At 32.6% G+C, this 23,769-nt stretch overlaps 1 protein-coding gene across 3 annotated transcripts in view; it reads right to left on the bottom strand.

The window, feature by feature from the left end:
• The window catches only part of LOC134529339 (septin-1), a 217,303-nt gene that overhangs the window by 152,620 nt on the left and 40,914 nt on the right, over positions 1–23,769 (bottom strand). For all 3 annotated transcript variants that reach the window (XM_063363296.1, XM_063363297.1, XM_063363298.1), the window contains exon 3: positions 563–686. In XM_063363296.1, the coding sequence (XP_063219366.1) occupies positions 563–686 (124 nt within the window). The remainder of the gene's footprint in view (positions 1–562; positions 687–23,769) is intronic.

The raw sequence follows: 23,769 nt of genomic DNA, 5'->3' as shown, positions 1-23,769 counted from the left end.
AACAGTAGGTCACAACATGGCCACTGCTATGTGCTACGATGTCGTCTCCCAGTATAGGACAATCAGTGGCCAGCTGGCTGCCTCAAGTAGATATTTGTGGCTGGACGTAAAGCATTATGCCTGTTAGTAAATGGTATTTCCCTCATATACACAGATACAAATATATATTCATTGTGCTACCTAAATTTTTACAGCCATAAAAAATTTAAAGTAAGTTTACATGATTTAAAACTAGACAGCAACAATTATATGAATTGTATCAATGTTTGATGTACAGTTTCAGTATCATAATAATTTTCCTTAAAATAAAATGTCTAGTAGATTATGTGTCTAAACGGCTAAGCTTAAACACAAATTTAAACCCATATAGGCCTTAATAAAATTAATACTTAAAAAAAAAAAAGTACTTTTGAAAGTGGTGGTAACATCAACCTATCCTGACATTACACATAAAAGAAGCACAATTTAACTTTCACAAACAGACAAAAAGGAACACACCTAGTTAAAGATGAAGTTTTTAAAACAAAAATTCACTAGTATAGGGATCAGAACACTACTTTACCTGTCAGTGTTATCTATGGCATCTCCAAATCCTGGTGTATCAACAACAGTAAGACGTAACTTTACACCTCTTTCCTCTATCTCAACAGTAGAAGCATCCAATTTAACGATTTGATGAGTTTTCTCTAAAAGAAACAAAAATTATTACAAAAACATTTTCATACACATGTATGCAATTACACTCCAAACAAAGCACAGGAGCTCAATATAAAATCTACATCAATCATTTTGATTTACTCAATCTTGTATTAATGTTTATTGTCATGTTAACAATATTGCTGATTAACTCAGGGGCTGATAAAATAATTCAGATTCATCCAAAAAGTAGAAGATTCAGGATTCTAAATAAATTTCATCACACAATAATCTTTGAATAAGAAACATAAAAAAAAAAACTATTTGTTGTACATATCAATGAGGAAATATACACTACTGTGTCAGAATTTTGAATAAATTATTTTGGACTAATATACTTTTTAATGAACAGTTGTTCTGTTGCTGAAATTTTTCGGAAAGAGTAAAAAAATTTAAATATTAAAAATGATTAACACTTCAAACAAATTAATTTTATACAAAAATAATTTTATACAAATTCTATACAAACACTGACCTTACAGAAAAGTTGACAAGATTTCTAGAGTTTAATTAGTGTTAAGCTAGATACTAAAATTCATAAACTGTTTTAAAATTTGAACACTTAAAAACACTCTAAATCATGTCTGTAAAAACTTTTAACAATTTGTTTTCTTTTATAGCCATATTTTTATCATTGTAATGCACAGTGCAGTTTTTAATTTTAAAAAAATATTATGACAATGGCTTAATCATGCCAAATATTATTTAACATGTAAAACCTTATCCCAGCACACAACTGAAACTCCATGTAGACAGGCTGTTGAAGCCGAAGAAAATTTTGAAAGTAATACAGAAAAGAAATATAAAACGATGTATCCTTCCACATAGAAGTTGTCAATGAAACAAGACATTTATTCATTAGAGCATGTACATCTGCTGAGGCACTGTAACTATACTCAGTAAACTTTAACTTTACCCAATAAACTGTAACATGGCGCTAAATTGCAGTGCCTTTGCGCACTAAATAGTTCGCCAGAATGAATATTATTACTACAGAAGAATACCGGCATAACGTACCTCACTATAACATATTTTTTACTTTAACATGTTTTTTTTAAATTCCCGTCGAAAATCATATATTTACAATGTAAAAGTGTTTCAGTTTAAAGTATCATATTTTCACTGTAACATATAAATTTCAGTAGTATCATGGCACTGAAGCCCCAAAATTCATTTAGGGCATTTCTCCATTAAATGGAAAATTGCTGTCCCAAGCTAATTTTATGTAATAAATCTTAAAATTTCTCAGTTTTTTGTATATCAATACCAACATAGTATTAGGTATTCTTGGCACGCCACAGCTTATTTAGTAATTTAATAATGGAATATTCGTATAAATGAACCTCAAACGTCTCAAAACACAGTCCCCTGGTTGGTCCCTTTTCCAGAATTACAAATCTTGTTACAAATATTTATTTTTTTGCAGCTGATAATTGAATCAAAAAGATCCAAATACATTAACAAAAATGGTAAGCATCTGTATACATCACAATTATATTTTTACAATAGAATTTTAATCCAGATATCTATGTGCGAATGCTGTCCTCAAATTATTAAAACAGTCCCCTGTTAAAATTTTAAAACGGCGCTGAAGTCAAATTTAGTTTTGGCGCGAAGCATTTAGATCGTGAAACGGAACGCAATCGGTGTGAAGTTCGTTCGGTTGTGTAGCTAAGCGGGCAGCCGCCATTTTGTTTAGTGCTACTACTGCGTCAGCTGGTGAACCACACGTCTCGTCCGTTAGTGAAAATAGTCCACAGGTAAGCCTTTTTTTTATTATTTAAAGAGTTTTAATAACGGCAATTTGTTTAAAATCATTGATCATCTAGTCTGTAGCCATATCTGTTTCGTTTATCTGAATGTTTTTAAATGATATCGTTTTATTAAGTATTCATGTAAAAATGACGGTCCCCTGACCAACATTCCCCTGTCATTTAATAGCGCAGGGGACTTGTTTTCTTAGGTTTTGACCATTAAAAGTATTGTCTCTTTCATAGGTATTATCTCAAAATGCCACCGAAAAAGATGCCACCCAAAACAAGAGAATAAATACTAGAACAAAAACGTTTAGCTGAGAGTTTGAGGTATCAACGACTTAAAAATGACCCTAAAAAAATAATTGAAAGAAAAAGAAAGGCAGAAATATCAAAAGAAAAAAGAAAAAAGCAAAAGAAAATTAGTTAAAGATATGATTCGTCGTGAGCATAAGGCTGTAAAAAAAGTTTGAAAGAGCATTGTTCTAAGTATCGTGCAAAAAAAAAAGTCATGAAAGACATAAATACTTTTGCAAGGAAAAATACATCTGATTCAGAGGATCCTGCAGAAGAACGTCAGGCACCTTTAAGATCATCAGAAAGTGCATTACTTTATGCTACTAATTCCGACTCAATTATTTCCCTGTACTTTGCCTTAAGGTCCAAATTAGAATATTGTTCAGTAATCTGGAATGACATCAAGTCGCCCGATGCAAATAAACTAAAAAGTATACAAACAAAATTAATTAATTTAATAAACTTAAAAAACCTTCCTACACCGGCATTAACTCCTCTTGGTGCACATAGAGTATATTTAGATTCTCTGTTTGTTGAAAATTGTTTTAATGATAAATTAACTGTACTTATCTCCTGGAAACCACTGGGTTAAAAAAACCACAATTTAATTCTCACAAATACCAAACATATTGTACTCTACATAACTTTAATGACATCATATACCGATTAATTAGGAATCACAATAATAATCATTTGTCTAAACTTAAAAATTTATCCTCTTAACTTGTCCTCTAGTCACATGTTATATTTTGTATTATCCATTTTTCTGTATATTTTGTGTATAGTAAATGTATTCACTAAGGTTATATAATTATGTAATTTATATTTCGCTAAGTAATGTGTCATGTTATCTTGTCCTTTAAGTATTTATGTCTTTTTTATTGTCATGTTTTGTGAATATCCTATGCTGTCTCTATTTATTGTGATAGTGTTTGTTTTTACTTGTTTTGTGTCGTGCCCACCTCTAAAGTCTCAAGACTGTCGGTGGGCATGTAACAAATTTAAATAAATAAAAATAAAGCAAGAAAGAAAAATGTTAAAAATAAACGAAAGGGTACTGAAAGAAAAAGACCTTATGATTCAGGAATACAAACAGAAAATGGAAAAGTATAAAAAGAGGTTACAGCGGTTGGAAATGAAGGCTAATAATAACAGTAAAAATGAAGAGACACCTAACACAAAACTAACAAGAATGTGTGATACTCCAGAATTTCAAAAAGATGTTAAAAAGGCACTTTTTGTGAAAGTATTGAATAAACAATTAAAAGAGAACTATGCAGTTTTAAAAATGCAAAAAGAGAAAGAATTTTTTGGGAAAGTTGTATCTGGTGCAATAGTAAAAAAATATAAGTTATGGAGGGTTCAAAACAGTGCTGTATCGTACAAGAGAATTCAGAAATCCAAAAATCACTCTCTATTACCAATGAAACGCACTCGTCTAGCGTTTATTTCGAAAGAACATTTCAAGACAGTGCAAAACTTCTATGAAAATTATGATAATAAGTCGAATTGGTGCAGGAAAACGGGAATGTGTGACCAGAAACGGAGTAAAAAAAAACCATAAAATATATTTATTAGATACAATATCCAATTTATACAAGAAATTTCAGAATAATAACTCTGGTCTAATCAGTTACCAGACTTTCTGTCGTTTACGTCCTTTCTGGGTGGTAACATCGAAGATAAACGAACGGAATACATGACTCTGCATCAAACATGCTAATATTAATTTGAAATTGACTGCATTGCATTGTCAAAAGATTCTGCATTACGATAACCATAATAAATTGCTTGAAAACACTTGCTGCGATCATTATGATGAGCAATGTTTATCTCGGGAATGCCTATGTTGTGTCTAAAAGAATCCTGATTACGAAGAATTTGATGATACAAAGCATATATCATTTAAAAAATGGATAGCTGAAAAACAAGATTACAAGGATCCTAAGTTGAATAAAGTACGATCTATAACAAAATATATAAAAAGAAGTCTAACGGTTCGTCCGGATGAACTGATACAAGAACTGCACGAGGAATTGGATGCGTATTATAATCACGAAAGAAACATATTCCATCAGTACTAAGCCTTTAGGGAGTAAACACTTTAACGACCAAGAAAACATATTCAAATTTTTGTCTAGACCAGAGAAGAAATTTCGGCATAATCTGTTTGTTACTAGTAAAATGCAATTTATTCTGTTATTTTATATCATTTTTGTGTAATTGAATAATAAAAATTTCTCAAAATTGGCATCGGTCGTATACGCCCGCCGTGGGCCCTTGAGACTTCATATAATTCAATTTTCTTACAGGACCAGAGCGGGCGTATACGACCGATCGTAATTTTGCTTCATTTTTCGTGACATTTGGCCTCTTAGGCTCTGCTGAACGAAATCGGAGAACACTGATATCTCACGGCAATGTTCAACCTCTCATCTCCCTCTCATTTTTATCTTATTCTAAAGTTACGTAATGGTATACTGTTTCTGAAAGAAACTTATCTGGTTCTGTCGACCACAGCGACACTGACTGTTACATAATATTCATGGTGTCAGGTTGTTAGCTGGTCCACGCTTCAAACTAACTATGTGATGTCTCATCTGCAGATAGACAGCGAAGTGATACACCAGCTTACAAAAAAGCAGACTTACACAGTCGTTCTCTTAGTCTTGAAAATTGAACCGGAAATTGTAAACATGACCACTTTATCACTTTTTTCATTCTGTATGTAAATTAATGTTGTCCCCAAATCAGTGTTTTTAGTTTCGTTCTCGTTAGTACATGTGATGTGCTCTATAAAAGTGTTCAAACTTCTTCCAAAGAGTGCATAATGTGTAAATAAGTCAACATGACAGGAAAGTTCTTATCTCGAACTCAGCGCATTCTGAAGTTAGCTCAAGAACGTAAATTGGATTCAGATTCTGGTAAGTTGCATAAATTATAAGAGGAAAATTTGGCAATACAGGTAATGTTGTAGCATTTTCTATTACAATGCAGCTAACTTCTCTTATTTGCTAGAAGTTGAAAGTCATTTTGGTAATCTTGATGACATTGAAAGGGACTGTTGACTGAGATGTAGTTTAGACAGCTTGCAGCATTGGTCAGTAAACAGCAGTTTACATTACGGTTACTGCCAAATTATGTATTCCTAAAATTACTTTTTTTTTTTGCGTATAACATTGTAAGTAATTTTTTTTTTAGGCTCTGAAAATGACACCGTTACAACCAACAATGCATAGGACGATCCTGACTTCGATGTTTCTGGAGATGATTCCATCATCCAGTTGTTCAGAAAGTGATGATCCCCTTCCGAAGAAACAGAAAATATGTGTTAGTGCCAACATCGGAGTTACTGAAACTTCCTTCGGTGATCCTGCTCCATCAACCTCTACCCATATCCAATCCGCTATTGTTGAGGCCGGAATGTCTTCTAGTCAACCTACAGTTATGCCTGAATATCAGTGGACTGATCCCAGTGAAAGAAATAAACAGTTCAATTTTAGTACACAGTCTGGTCTAAGTTCTATTGTAAGTGAGGAATTGGAAGACGTCACAGCTATCAAGATTTTTGAATTGTTCGTGAGTGAAGACATTTTACAAATGATGGTCGAACAAACAAATATATACACAGAGCAAACTTTCAGTAATGGACAGTGTAAATCAACACCAAAATGGGTCTCAACTAATGTGGGAGAAATGAAGACATTTCTTGGAATTATTTGTTACATGGGACTTGTTTGAAAACCAATGATACGCAGTTATTGGAGCCAAGACATTTTATACAAAAGGCTATGGCACTTTTCAGATAACAAGGATCAGGTCGAAAGTGACCGATTACACAAAATTTTCCCTTTGTTTGAAAAACTGATAGCAAATTTTCAAAAAATTTACACGCCATCTGAGAAAGTGTGCGTCGACGAGTCATTAGTTCCATACAAAGGGAGACTGGCGATCAAACAGTATATCCCCAACAAGTCCACTAAGTATGGGATCAAGTTGTTCAAATTGTGTTGTGCACACAGCTATACTTGGAATTTGCATGTGTACTGTGGGAAGGAAAGAGATCCAAGTGGAGCGGTGCCTACGAAAATGGTAATGAAATATTATCTGAAGGACTACTTGATGCTGGTAGAACAATAGTTACTGATGATTATTATTCCAGCTTACAACTTGCGAACAGTCTTCTGGATAGAAAAACTCATCTCTTGGGAACACTGAGGAAAAAACGAAAAGGAAATCCGAAAGAAGTAATTGAAAAGAAGTTGAAAAAAGGGGAAGTTATTGCCAAAGAAAATGAGCGAGGTGGTGTTATTTTGAAGTGGAAAGATAAATGTGATGTACTCATGATTTCCACTAAGCATACAGCTGAAATGGAAGTTTTGAAAAAAAAAAATGGTAAGGAAATTTCAAAGCCAAAAAGATCTTAGACTACAACAATGGCAAATCATCGAATGACATTTCAGATCAGATGTCAAAATACAACACAAGTTTACGGAGGACAGTAAAATGGTACCACAAACTTGCTGTTGAACTTCTTTTTGGTACTGCACTTTTGAATGCGCAAATAATATATAACTTATGTGCAACCAAAAAATTGACCATTACTGTCTTCAAGGAAGAAATAGCAAAGGAACTGTCGAAGAAGCCCACTGAGACAGAAGTATGTGAAACCACACCTCCAACATCTAGATGCCGATCCTTACAGTCGCATAGGTTTGACAAAAATCCTGGTAAATTTGACAAAGTGTGCAAGTACTGCAAAGGATGCTATGCAAAGTGCTCCAAGGGAGAAACATCAAAAAACAAAGTAAAAAAGGTAGTAACATTCTGCAGAGATTGTGCAGCTGAACCACATTTCTGTTTGAAATGTTTCCATTCATATCATCGCAACTGAACAATTGTCATAGTGTGATAATATTTGTACTTTTGTAAGAACTAGGCCTACATGCATTATTTTTTCATGTGTCGTCTATAAATGTACTTTCAAAGATCGTATTTCATATTTTTAGATGTGATAAAAATTATTTTTCCGACATCTCTCTTGCTGTAAACAAACTTTGCCGAAAAATTTGTAAAAGAAGTGTAACAATTCTATTTTCTAAAGGAACTGTTATTTTACTGGGAAAATGTTTTATTGCATATTTTTCATGTTTTAAGACTATTGTAATAAGAATAATAAAAATAACATAAAGAAATATAATAAAATAATAATAAAAATAAAGTGAGCATAAAAATCTGAAAAATTGAGCGAGGTTCCGCGAGGGACCCCAGCGGTCGTTCCAAGTAGTTGTATATAAGCTTGAAGCGGTCGTGTGGGCTTGATGTCACTGAAATCACGAACAGCGTGTAGCAGTCGTATACGACCGATCTGACCTTCAAAGTCAAAGCTTGAAAATTTAAACATCAACATGAATACTTGGTACATGATATAAAAGTGTTATTGTAAAAATATGTTAACGTTTATTCATAAACAAAATTATATAAAAATAATAAAAAACCATATAGACATTTAACAAACAAAATAACTATCAAATTATTGACTGGTTCACATAAACAAAGAGAACAATAAATTTCAGAACCCAAACTTTGTGCAGTGTTGCGAGGGACCAGGTTGGTCGTTCCTAATGGTTCTATCTAAGCTAGGCGCGGTCGTGTGGGCTCAGCGCGGCCGTACACACAAGCAGTGCGTGGCAGTCATATATGACCGATCTGGTCCCCAGAGACCGAGCTTGAGCGGTCGTATTCGACCTCCATCGTCGTTAAAGTGTTAAAAGAAAATCTTAATGATAACAAAGTTGCAATACTTATGAACTTTTCATAGAATTACTGTACCAAATATAATGAAGAAATACAGGCATATAATTTTGGAGGGTCTAGGCTTCAGCTCAGTCTTAACACTGTAGTAGTTTAAACAAAAGACTCTACGAAATCTTATTGTACTGTTTCGCAAAACACCGCACATTTACCAGCTGCTATATGGGAACACTTGAAGCCAATTTTCAAAACTTTATCGACGCATATTACCTGCATCCATTTTATAAGCGATGGACCCGTTACACAGTATCGGAACAAAACTATGTTCCATATATTGGCTACAAGGCTTCATGTAAAGGTTCCAAATATACAAAAGTTTTCCTGGAACTTTAAGGAGAGTGGCCACGGCAAGGGTGCCGCAGATGGTGTTGAAGCTACGTGCAAGAGGACCACAGATGCCATCGTTGCTGCAGGAGGTGACATTGACAGTTTGGAATCTTTTATTGAATCTATGCAACAAAGATGTCCTGCAATTACAATGATGTGATTGACGATGATGCAATTAATATGACTACCGGTATTCAGAAAGATGCCAAGAATTATAAAAGTTTCAATGGTACCCTCAAAATACATCAGATTAAGGGTAAAATCACGATGCCCTTTGGGATTACCGAAAGGTGCTGAGAAGCTTATAATGAAAAGTTTAAGCTGCTCTTGTGAAGAAGAGTGTCAGCATTTTAATCTAGGGGTTATGAACTACCAAGTGACGAAACTTCACGTTGAGGACGTTTACACAGACTCAGAATCTGAAAGCGAAACCAGGCTAGCCCATAACTCGCCGGATAGTAACATTATTACAGAAACTGAAATTTCACAACCGTGTGACAATATCAATACTGATTTTGAGAATAGTGCAGGGCCCAGTACAATCAACCAACAGCAGTATAATAGTGGTGATTACGTTCTAGTCAAGTTTAACGTTAGAAACACAGAATATCGTTATGCTGCTGTTATCACTCAAGTTGATAATGAGGAAGGAGAACTAACAGTAACTTTTATGAAAATTTGCGATAGTAAAGGCTGCAAGTTTAGAATGGATGAAAATGATATTTCTGTGACCAAATTTTGTAGAAGTTACCAGATCCAGACGATCCAGATCTAAGTCTAAAAGGGAGAACATTATTTTATTATTTTCCTATATCTGTACCGGTCTTTGAGAAAAATAAGTAAATTTAAATATTTTTCCCTAAAGTACAATGTTAAGACGTTTGTAAGGCGTTGTACAATTAATGTTAATTACTTTAGTTACTTTAAATGTGTGGGCTTCTTTAAGATATATATTTAATTTACTATTGCCCTTCATTTTATTAGCAAACATTCTCAACATTTAATAAAATTACTTCAAGACAGTCTTGTATGGACAAATTTCCAAATAGCAGAGAAACACCCTTAAACTTGTAAAAAAGTATCCAGCTTAATGATAAATATAATCGAACAAATAAATAGCAACATAACTTCTAACCTCTAAAAAACATTAAAACAAACTTTTGCACAATATATAACATGTACAACATTATAGCATTCAATACATTGAAACACTTAAGTTCAAGAGAAAAGAATATTAATTTAGTGGAAAGTATCATACTAATATATTGTTTGAAGTCCAAGCCATGATTTTTATTGTTTTGAATTTATTTTTAGATATCTCATTTATTAGTGTTACAAAAATGAATGTTCCTGAACTGAAAATGAAACAAAAACATTTCACGCTTAAAAACGCACAGAGAACTGGACAAAGGAAAAAAAAACAGGTCAAAGTTGCGAATTCGAATGGCATTGTGGCGATTAGCAAGTACAATTGTTAAAGACTGCACAAAAATTTTAAAACTGTATGATGAATCATTGTTTGGTTGTGACCACAAAATATTTTATTCCAGGGATCACCAAGGTCTTTAAGATGCTTTGAAAAAATGGTTGAAAATTGCTCAATCACAAAATGTCTCAGTAACTGGCCCTATGTTACAAGCAAAAGAAAAACAGTTTGCTTATAGACATAAAGACTTCCAAGCCAGGTTGCAGTGGTTGCACCGCTGCCGAGAGCGACACGGTCAATAATGGAAAGTTCTGTGTGGGGAGGATAAAGATGGAGACACAGATGCGGCAGACCAGTGGAAGAAAGAAAAGCTTGAGAGTATTTATATTCCTTACTCATTTGAAAATATTTTCAATGCTGATGAGACTGCCATTTTATTTACAAGCTCCTGCCTAACAGGACAATGGCATATGAAGGTATCAGATTTCTTAGTTATGCAAAAACATCAATATTTGAATCAATGTCAAATTTTCAAGAATGTTGTATCTTATAGTAATGCTTTTTTTAAAAATATTTAATGTTTCTCTTTCAATTAAGAGTATTTTTTAGTACTAAGAACAAAAACTTGTGGTCCCTATAAGTACTTAATGACATTCTACTGTACCACAGAACAAATATAAAACTAAAATTAACACACCTGGGATTGTTATATTATAGTACACCATGAAAAGAATATTTTCTCATGAAAAGAATATTTTCTCATGAAAAGAATATTTTCTAAGTGTTGTGCACACAGCAAAATGATTATTAGTGACTATCTAAAGTTGTGCACTCGTCACTCAGCAATCGCATCCTATAAATTTTTACACAGACTGTGGTGCCTCATCTACAAATATTCCAGGTATAATATGGACATTTCACATAAATACCATGTAGGTACTATTCCACTTTTGTTTTATATTTTACCCATTTTTAGGTGATAAATATAACTCCCAAAAATTACAGTTTTAAAGCTTAATAAAACAAAAAAAACTTACCTCGAAGCATAGCATATTTCCTGCCCCCCCCCCCCCTCCCCTCCTCCTTGCTAATAATAACACTTTAAATACGAGTGTGTTATGTTGCTTATGTTTCTTAAGGTAGTAGCCAGAAGTCAGAAGCAGCTGGGAGTCGGTAGCAGCTGCAAGTTCAAAGCCAACGGACATGTTCGTGCGCGCTTCTCTATCTTTATGTATAGACCATTAATTTTCACCCCTAGTTCTGTGTTCTAGTCGTCATTAATTTCTCTTTTATCTATTAACCTGATTTTCCAGAATATCATTTATCCTTTTGTGATGACTCTGTTTGTAATTTAGATCAAGTCGTTCATTCAAATATATGTTCAGGTTGGCAACTAAGAAAAGGCTAAAACTACAAGAACCCAAGAACAACGGTCATTTCAATCAACAAAGTTCCAAATTTTAAATATGGATGAACTTGTGAATATTGTGAGATTCCTCTGCAAAAAGGTGTATGAACTGAAGAGCAAAAATTTAGTACTGAAAACACTACTCTTGGACTCTAAAATCATAAATGGCTCATATCAATCAAGAGCTGCTCTTCATCAAAAAAAGTATTTTTTTCAAACAATGACTACGATAATTAATACAGCCAAGTGCTCAAGGCTAAGATCCATAGTTTTGCAGCCACCAGGGAGATTATTTCTCCCATGAATATCATTGTAGGTAAACAAACGTAATAGACATAGTTTTGTAAAGAAAGCTTTGAATTATTAAAATATGATAGGAAAAAAATTCTAAAAAAAATATTTTTATACAATTTTTATTAAGAAAATTTTAAAACTGAATATTAGGTATTTATAAAAACTGTACAAGGCTTTTGCTTTGCACACAATTTAAATGAAGTCTCCTGAACATTTCTAAGTTGCTTAAATTTTTACATACCGTACAGAATTTAAATTACTTGAGTTTAAAACTTGTCATTTAACCGACGCGTATAGCTGAACCAACGAACGCATGATGTGCGAGTTCAGAATCACACCGCTAGACGTCAGGCACAGTATTCCACGATGAGTTTAGAGTTTGCCCGCTAGATGTCCCAACTATCGCAGAGCACAAAACTGGTGTCGGTGACAGTAAGTCGTTGAAGATAGAAAGAAGCTAATCAACGAAGACTCTTCCATTTACTTTGAACTATATTTAACATTGGAAAATTTTTTTCCCAATATTTCACAGATATGATTTGAAGGTACTCTGTAAAACTTTAATTGTTAACAATTTATTCTCTATCGTGGCAAAATTTATTGTATTTATATTAATAGACCTATTGCGTGAACCAAACGTGACCTAATATATAATATACTTTCAAAATATATTATACACAAGAGCGGAAATGAAGTGGTTAGGAATCTGAAAAATCTACTAGCAAAACTGTGCCATACCAATGTAGCAGTTGTACGCTTACAAACGTGCAGTGTTTACTAACACATTTGAATTATTTGGTTTCAAAACCGCATAAATGTTTTTTTCTTTATTTTACTTTTCACAGCAACACACGTCCTCTTTCGCTTCATGGTACGCTCTGTGAATATCAGGTCACACAATATTTTGAATGTTATTGTAATTTTGGCAATTTTAAATCTGTGATTTATGTGTAGTAAAGTAATTTGTAATTTTTAATTTTTATAATTTATTTTTTTTATAGTTGGTTGGTTTTGTAATAGTATAAACGTTCCTTTATTTCATATAATAAACTCATCTTGTACTACTTGTAATGTTGCAGAACCCTGCCCTCCTAATTAAATAATTTTTCTTTTAAACTATTTTCATGAATGTAAATATTTCTTAAAAAGTCTTTATAATGATATTTTACCATTTGTTATATATTTTAGGGTTGATATTTATTACTTGCTATGTTTTTAAGAAGATATTTTGTATTTTATTAGACATTTTAAATCACTACTATTTTTTATGTAATTATTCACAAATGAGCCGCTGTACTAGATTTTTGCATGTTTAGGCCTACTTTTTCAGGTTATTTCTAAATGATTTTAATTTTGTAAAGTAATTCGTATTATAATTATTGTTCTTAAATTTTATTAACGTGTTGTAATATAATTATAAATCACGGGACTGTGTCTGGGCTGGTGTTATGGTTAGAAAGAGAGGCATGAGAGGCCTGTAAGTGTAAGTGAGAAAGGAACAGTGCTTCCCTGCCAACCGAGATAAAGACGGTAATTCCCCCCCTGCATGGGAACTGATTGATAACTGCTCTCTCACGGTGTGGGAGAGAGAACGAGAATGGGAGTCCCCGATTTCGAGGTGAAATTGAAAAGAGACTGATCAGGGGAAGCCCAGAGTTCTGTATGTACAAGGTTTTTTCATGTATTGTAACTTGTTCTGTGATTGGCTTGTATCTGTAAGCGTGAATGAAGCGTGCATGTGATTGGTCGGTGAGGTCATGTGACGTCTACTCCCTGCGTGGAGGAGACGAGTTCATGAGATCACCAGTCGTCTGTCGAACGCTGGACAAGTAGGTCGCGTTCGGTGGCTTCTCGCTAAATTATAATGTAATTTACTAATGGATAATTTCACGTTGGTGGTCAGAGCCAGGCCGAATATTAAGTCAACCTAATTTGTTTTATTTTCTTTCGGACAATAATTAGAAATTGCGGCCACCTTCGTCGGCATTTGGCTCGGGGCGAAATTCGGTTTCGCTGGGTGCGGCCATGTTTGAGGTCGCACCATCTTCGTGTACTAGTAAAAACATTACTGAAAGACGATATTTTTTCCGTTAATTCTCATCACGCGAACTACGAGCATTTTTCGACGGGCATATGTATGTGGAATGAGTGAGCAACCTCTTTTTGAAGTGTTTGGAATTGTCGGTGCATTCTATTGTGAAAAAATAAAACTAAAACTAAAATTGGCGGAACATCTGTTTATTTTTGTATATAACGAACCGTTATATACTGGAATCTTTACATAGTATCTCCAAACTGCAATAACTATTTCTCTGCATAAGAAAGGTAATAAATCCAATATATAAAATTAACTTTTGACAGCAGTTAAAATTATATGTATCAAAATAATAAAATACTATCACATTTACAAAAGTTAGAAGCAACGAAACAGCTTTTACTGATTTTTTTATAAATATAAAGATACCTATAAAAGGCAATTGATGATAAATCACTAGGAATTTTTTGCAAAGCATCTAAGGCATTTGACACGATTAATCAAGATATAATGTTGAGTAAAAATAATTATATTTAACTGGAAATAGTATAAAAATACACAAATTATTATAGTATTATCTTAATGTCATGAAGTATATAGTACCCATTCAGCTCAGCCTGAATGATTAGGTCCACATTATCAATTCTGATATCCAAACAACTATCGGGGTTGCCCAAGGAAGCATTGTCCTGTCCTATTAATGAATACATGAATGCCGCGGAATAATCGGTAAAAAATAAGTATCTCATTAGCTTTCTTAAAAAAAAATCTCAAATGTAAGAAAGTTTGTTTCAGATAAACGTTTTAGATACTATTTAGAAGATTTACAAAAAAATTTATCAGATTTGGTAGTGAATTTAGTAAGGTAGTTTAGAAATGTTCTGTTCGTTAGTCACTGTTTTTTTTCCAATCCCTTACAGTATTGGTTGGTCGTGTATGGTTTTATTTCAGAGGAAAGTGATAGATACAGGGTGGCCACTCAATTCAGCTGAAAAAATTCCCTGACTTTTCCAGGTTTTTTTCACCAGTCAAAATCATCGGCAAAATTAATTTAAAAATAAGGCCCATTGTAAACAACACATACATGCAGACAAATCATGCTAAATATTTATTTCTAACAAAGAAAATTAAAAAGAGAAACAAATGCACAGTGTAGGCCTAGTTAAAATTCCAATATTAATTAAAATTTAAAGCAAAAATTGAGATATATTCACAATCTTAAAAAAAACACGCCACAAGAAAGGTTTACAACAAAAACTATCCATTTAACTGTAACAAGCCATGCGCAGATGGTTATATGCAAGGCCTAATAATCATGCAAACAACAGAACGGAATAACGGATTTACAAACCATAAAATAATAGCGAGACAGGTGCACCAACTTAATGTATGAAAGCCGCAAAATGTTACGAGACAACATGACGTCTCGAAAACACAAATTCAACATAAATCCTACCTTTCATTTTCTATTATACTAGTAATATTTTTAAAAAATCCTGTTTCAACGAAAAATTTCCAGATTTTTGATGAAATTCCCTGACTTTCCCTGATTTTTCCCTGTAGCTACAAAATTCCCTAACATTTCCAGGTTTCCAGGCTTTCCAGGTCGAGTGCCACCCTGTAGATAATATTTATTAAGTTTGCAGAAAATAAGAATGTATTTTATATTTTATACGGCAAGAATATTATAATTTTTGTTTGTATTTCAATCCCAATTGTTTGAACTCCTAGAAACATTGGTTAGACTCATCAAAAATTGTTTAATAAACCATTTTTAGATAACATCTAACGTTTACAAACTGTTTAAACTGATTTGATGGCGTGCCTACTAAGGAAGTTAAGAAATTTTTTTGTCCTCTAAGCCATTTTTATTTAACTTTGCAGTTATTTTGACAAAAGGTTTTTGGTATAAATATAACGAGATATATAATAACTCTTTGTACGGATGTGGGGGTTATAGCAATTGTCCTTATAAACAAAATAAACCTTCCCCATTTTTGCCATAACAAACTCGACCGAGATTTCCCACTGCTTTTTTTTTTTGTATTCGATTGGAAATGTTTTGTGCAAAATTACGTCAGTTATCGTGTGACGATTTTGGGGACACTGAACCATGTAACGAAAAATTTTGTAAAAAATTTCCGGAAGTCGCACAGACGTAACTACTACAATAGGAAGTCTTTCTCCGAAATATACATAATAGTAAAAAAGATTACTTTTATTTCAATGATTTAAAGGCTAGCAAAGTCATGTCAATACAATTGCATACAAACAACGTCTTTTTTTTTATTCACTCTATTAGTTGCGGCATTATTTTTTAGATTTATAAACAAATCCAACCTAAACAAAAAAAATAACAGTAACGATTAAAATGAATAACCCACCTCAGAGTAACCACAGAGAACTATTAAAATTGTTAAGATTCATCCTGTTCCTTGTATTTTTATCTTTGTATACATTTTATATATCTAAACATGAAAAAAAAACATAATTATCAAACCAGAAACAACCACAAAATACACATGCAGAGAACCACAAAAAATACTGCCTTGGCAAGTGTTTATGCTGTGGATTTAAACTTTATGATAGCTTTCCGTGTTTCATAAAATAAATTTCAAACTTTATTAAATTTAAATTAATTCTTCTAGATCAATTGAAGATTGTAAGGCTGTGTCCTTATTCCCCTGAAGTATATAATACTATACGTACTTGTTCCTGGAAGAGAGATCACAAAGGATGCCTAACTATAAATGAAGTATGATGTAAAAGTATGCAAGTAAACAAATATGTATACTTCGCACGTACTTCCATTTGAAAATACGTCACCATTTTAAAAAACGTTTTGTATGTTATATTTGATATTACAAATTTAAGAACTCTTAAAAACATAAACAATTTTTATTATAAATTTAATGAAAACATTAATTTATACACATTTACAAAGAAGTTTCAACAAACATGCACATACACAGCCTACCGATCATTACTACAAAACGTAAGTAAAATAATAAATTAAATTGCTGTAAATTCGCGGGACAGCAATTAAGTGTTATAAATGACTATTTTCAACATAACGTTTTTCTCAATAAAAATGGTGTGCAAAAATATAATGTAAACATCCCTTTTGACTGGATAGTACCATGTGAAGAGGCCAAACATTGAACCCATCCGGATACGTCAAGGGCAAGTGAACTACGCAAGATTGGAAGCACATAACTGCATACTTTAATTCGCATCGCCCTAAATAAACATGTAAGTAGTAATATAGTTTTGACCTCACCGGGTTCGAACCGAGGACTCCGAACCACTTTACAACCAAAAGTCACGTAATTAGATGTTCAACTATATAGCAGTGACAATTTGTTAAGCAACAAAACCTGTAGATGTGCAAAGCCTTTATACTACAGTAGGTAATAAGAAAACCTTTTTTTTTTATCAATACGGGCAAGAAAACTACATTACTGGCCAACTTCATTGATGTCGCGAACAGCTGTGAACAAGAATGATAGTGTCATCTCGTACATTAACTTATTTAGGATTAGAACACCATACTTTTTGAACAGGTTATAATAATAGGTTTAAATAACAGGTTATAATTATAATAAGGTTATCTTGTGTAACTTGCAAAAGAGACAAAAGCTGAAGGTTTTCGCCACAAACCCACGGCGGTAAAACATATACAGTAGAACCTCTTTTAAGTCGAACCTCGATAAGTCTAAAACCACCCAAACTCGAAAAAATGTTATGTTCACTTCCATTTAAGCCCCAAAACCTCCGTTGCTCGAAATCTCAACCCTCTATTAGTTGAAATAATCGGTGAGTTCCTCCAAACAATTTGGTACAGATTGTCCCTCCTAACTCGAAAAATTAAATTGGACCTCTGTATCTCAAACATAGCAAATTTTTATTTTACAACCTTTACAACTCAATTATTTGAAACTTATTACCTCTACAGTTCGAAGAAAAGTAAGTTACAGACTTTAAGAATTTGTTTCTTAGAAATCAATTTAGGAGTATACAATTTTCTTGATGAAATTTTGCACACTTCAGAAAAAATAACCATTTACATATAATTTCGAAGAAAAAAAAAAGGAAGTTAACTGTCCACATATTATTCCAAAAAACCACTTCATTCTACAGTCTCACGCCTTGGTATACCTATTATAATTTTGAACACTTGGCATTCAAAATAAGATTAAACTTACTGCCTGTGTTTGATTTAGAATAAACTACTTCCATTCTCCATCCACAATTAGTTCAAATTTCTACAGTAAAACATAACATTTTTGAATTAGATTTATTCTCTCTAAAAAAAAAAAAGAAGTCTCTTTCCACTGCGTAACAGCAATACTGGATACTAGAGCTTATATGTACATACATATATAATTAACTATATATCCAATGACCTATAAAATCTTTTTCTGTTACAAAAGTTATGTAACCAAAATTTTGATCATTTTTATAACATTTAATTTTTAAATATTTTAGTGTAATAAATCAAAGAGAAGAATAACTTTTTACGCAACTGCCATTCCATGCCAAAAAGAACCAAATTGTGTTGTACAACTATAACATAACATAAAATGTTTTTATAAGACTATAACTACCCAACATATCCTTAATTAACCAGAAATGTATACATTTTTTGATTATTTTTAATTTTTCATACATAACTTTTCATTTTAAAATGGGTACCTAATAATTACCATGTATTATGATATTGACAAGTCAAGTTGGCACTCCTTTAACATTGGCTATATATGTTTTTCTTTAACAGCTGTGTTTTGGAGGAAAAAAACCAAATCATTTGGCTTCCATCTGTATGGTGTTTGTGGTTTAATGTTATTTTTCAGAGGTTTCAGCTAGTGTTTTTTGAAGACCTATTTGATGGTGTCCCATCCATAACAAAAAAGTAAGAAATTTATTATATGCATAAAATATTAATCAAGAATTGTTTATCATACATGACTAGATACTACAACTAGATGTTAACAGAACCTCAAAGTTTAATGTTGATTATAAATTTTCTGGACTAATAAATCACTTTTTTAAGATTTGTCCTGTCCGTAATGTTTATAAGATTTATGATGATATAATCATTTTGTTGTTCTTTGTAAATGATTGCGAATTTACCTAAACATGTGCTAATAACCAACATTCACATGAGAATTTCTATAATAATATTAACAAATTTAGAAGAATGTAATGTACAAAAATATTTACTTTTGAGTTGAAGCCAAGGAACAGATTTCCATATTACCGTAAAGTGTACACTGATTCGGAGACAGGAAAAGTGTGTTGTGCAGAAGCTTACCAAGAACAATGTTCAAAGAGGGCAGTACCTACTCATTGAGCAAGTAGGGCAGAGTAAACATAAATATGTAGTGGTGAGCCAGGGAGGAGTAGAAGATGATGGCAGCATTGAGATTTTCTACATGGAGCAGGTTGTACGCGATGGATGCCAGGGCATTCTTTTTAAAACTAATATGAGGAAGAAATATGATGTGAACTTTTCAGAAGTGATAGGTTTACTTCCAGAACCTGGGTTAAAACAGCTTGGAGATAGGATTTTTTACAAATTTGAAAAGATAATTCCTGCGATAATGTAGAATCTGCTAATCTGAAGTTAAAAAATATTTACGATACTGAAATGACTGATAATGTTAGAATTTTTGCTGTTGTGTTCATTAAGGAGTAACTTTTAAACCAAATTGTTATGTTCAGTAAGGTGGTATTGTAAATTATATTTTGTCCCAGGTCATGTCCTGTCCGTAACAGGTCACTTACTAACAAACATTTTAACTGTTGCTTAAAACTTAATTTTTTATGTCAGTATATAGTATACTTTTAACATCTCATTATCTAGATACTAAATAGTAAATTAATTGGATCAACACCACTTAATGATTTTCAGAAAATATCTAGTATTCCTCTTTGATTCAGAGGCCAAAAATAACTTTAAAATGGACAATTAATAGCATCATATATGCTGATATTATTAAATGTAATTATGTTCTGTTCATTAAGAAAATTATTTAAGCCAGAGTACTAAATTAAGAGTGTTAATGTCATTCAGACTTTTGTCCCATCCGTAACGTGTCACTCTCTCAAAAACATTTTATTGATGGTTATTAAAACTAAGTTCTGATTTCAGGAGGTTATGCATGTTTGAACTAACTACTACTATACTATGTATTGTCATAACTGGATGTATATCACTTCATAATTCACAGAAAATATTCGGTGAAAAACTCACCTTTGCCGTCCTGTCAAAACTGTGTCCCGTCCGTAACAATACCAAAAAGATGTATAATTCAAGGATAAAAATTAATAATTATCTCGTACATCAACAATTGGAAGTTGTATAATACGTACTAAGGGTGACTAACTGCAGATATTGATAAAATAGTTAAATAATATATTTGAGACAGTGTGCAACATTATTTTTAAGGTCTAACTGTCCCGTCCGTAACAATGGAATGACCCGCAAGTAAATAAGTACACATACACTTTTTCCTTAGTATTTCCTAATTATTTTCATTTCTCCTGACATTTCAAAAAATTTTTATACTTATAATGATATAGCTGGTATACAGTAGTAAGAATTGTACATCTAATAACACCTAAAAAAATTTTAAAAATTGTTTCTTGAAAAACATAACGTCAATTTAAAAAAAAATGCAATGCAGTTTCAATTGCAGTTAAAATCAAAATTCATGGTTTGCACTATAATAAGTAAATAATATTATGATATGAGCTGGTGGTGAGGAAGCTGTTGGGTAAAGGGTTTGAACTACGTGCCTTGCCTCTACATCCACCCGGTTACGAGACATCATTGTTCACCTCCTTTCCTCTCCATAGGGCACATGCAATACATAACTACTAAGAGTGTAAAGAGCAGCCATCAATAAAAGAACTTAATTATTGGTTCACATTATTTGCGGTGCAATAAAATTGTTAGTTCAGCTATAAATATATTAATTTATCTTCTGCATGCACCCCATGTTTTTCGTTTCCAATCTTACAAGTATTTTAATAGCTATCAAAAGTTGCCAAGTATGAATTTTCAGGATAATTTAGAAAAAGTTAGAAATCTATATATGGTTTTTTCCTTCATAGGAATTAAAGAAATTATTTTATACTTTTTAGTCCATTATAAAAATGTGGTACATTAAAAAAAAAATTATTTTATTATTATTTGTGGTTTCATTATAGTAATTTTTTAAAATTTGGTTTTTACAATTTTCCTAAACCTTGTTCTGGCTTAACGTTTCATTATTATTCCAATTTTGTGTAGTTTCATGATGAACAGTCTTGTGTTCAATGAGTCAAAATGCCACATGGCAAAATTACACTTGTTATGCTACGTTTGATTTGAAGTTGTTTTCCAAATAGCTCCTGGTTACATATAGAATTGGCAAATTAATATTTTCTTACAGCTATGAGAAAATAGGACCACCAGGGTTGACACATGGTCAAATGAATTCAGCTTGCAGACTGATTAACCATTGTGTATTTAACAGCATTATTTTTTGTAAATACCAAATGACTTTCGAACTGATAAATTTGAGTTTTGCATGTTACGATCGTTTTGGAAGTTAGTTTGTGAAGGTTGTTTCACTGTGATTACTTCAGCTTTGGATTAATGATAGTTTGTTCTCATCCAGCTTTATAATAATTTGAAAAGGTGTTTGTCATAAGGTCATTTATATGGAGTATTGTTTTCATGTAACCCTTATGTATGCCCTGCAGTGGCAGAGTTAGAGGGGGGTACGTGCACCCCCCCCCCCCCCCCAGAAGGGTAAAATACACACTGGATAATACCACTTCTGAAGTAATAAACTGGTATTATACTAGATACAGACGATACAGACTACCGGTGCCCCACCTAGAAGTAAATCCTGAATCCGCCCCTGATGCCCTGTATGTAAGTATATTAGACTCCCGATTACCCGTGGTAATGACTAGCAAAGGGGGTCCACAGATAATCAAGAAACACGGTTAAAGCAATGTAAAAAAAACTGATTGAAATTTTGTTATCCCGACTATACAGACCAGCGGTTCCCAAAAGGTGTTCCACAGAACCCTGAGGTTACGTAGCAGAGTCACAGGGGTTCCGTGAGTCAGGATGAATGTCATATAAAGCAGGCACAATTATTGTCAAATAACTTTCTTTGAAAGAAAATTGGGGTTCCGCCAAAAGAAAAGTTGAACATACGGGTTCCCTGGCCGAAAAAAATTGGGAACCGCTAATCTAGACAAACCCTAAACACCCGTTATTCACAAAGTATCAAATTAACGCCCTAATTCCTTCCAGGAAAACAAAGCGCTAATCAAAACAGTACTAGTCACATACTTTTTTATAAGATGGTATTTTAATCAAAATAATTCATTTTCCAAATACATCATTGTGATTGCTACCTACCCGTTAAAATTAATTTAGAGAACTAATGTGTATCTAAATACATTTGAAGTACATTTAAATAAATGTTGAATAACATTTTGAGATTATACAACCTAAAATTAAATTTAAAAATTCACGTACTGCATTGTTTACATAATAGAGCTTACGCATAGCATTTTTTTTCCAATGTAGGCACTACCAACATTTCCGAGTTACAAAATAATAATGTTATTGAAATGAGATATATTTCAGTTCTAAAAATAATTTGAAAAAAAAAAAAACAACATAAACTTAACATTTTATATTATTAGAAAGATTATTTAACCTGTTAACGTAATTCCCGACACTGTTGTTTACTAAATATGTGTCTCTCGTGATTTGCCACTAACGCATCATAGTAGCTCAAGATAAACTAGTACTGACTGACTTTTCTCAAATATTGTAATAGCTATCATGTTATAGTATTTGCTTTTCTCTACAGAGATGATGTTGACATGCAGGATGGAGGAATATAAATGTTTGCTGACCACTTGGGCATTGTTGGAAATAATTATGCAATAAAGGAAGCGAATAGCTATTAAAGAAAAGCAAAAATTATTTGTTGATTTATTACATTATTAATTCATTGCATTTTATTAATGCTACACAAGCGCCATTGCCATTGTGCACGCACAAAAATTAAAAGTAAAAAATAATTCTTGTTTTTATGGTTTATGAAAGTGAAATATGGCAAGGTAAATCTACAAACCAGATAATCGAGTGTCTACTGTAGTTAGAAAAGTGTTAGCCAGTGTAAGGTTTCGGATAACAGAAGTTAAGAGGAGGACTTGACAAGAGATGTGTATTGTACCACATTGCTTAGATTCACTGCAATTTTTGATATTCAACTTGAACTGTGCTATGTATATTAAATGCTTTTGTGGTTATAATTTTCTAATAGATGTTTTAAGTTATCTCAATTTTTTTGTGACATCACACCAATAGTGTCTACAGAGGTATAGACCTTAAATGGCAGGTCCCATGTTCTTCGATTTGCATATTACATTAGGTGTTTTATTTGCTTCTTTACAAACAGTAGGTGTTTATCTGTAAACCCCCCCCCCCCCCCCCCCCACCATTTAGATTAGCAATCTATCTGGATATGCTTTGTTGTTTTTTATGAATACTAACTTCTTTAGGCATGTTATGAAAAAAATGAGAGTGAATTTTAACTATGTGCACACACCATACAATGAAATTTTCACAGAATGAAAAAAAGGCTACATACAAAAAATAAGACTACTCACAAATATTAATTATATATGAGATTTCAGA

The sequence above is a fragment of the Bacillus rossius genome, chromosome 2, assembly GCF_032445375.1.
Source record: "Bacillus rossius redtenbacheri isolate Brsri chromosome 2, Brsri_v3, whole genome shotgun sequence".
Classification (NCBI taxonomy): domain Eukaryota; kingdom Metazoa; phylum Arthropoda; class Insecta; order Phasmatodea; family Bacillidae; genus Bacillus; species Bacillus rossius.
This window is presented reverse-complemented; position numbering and strand designations above follow the sequence as displayed.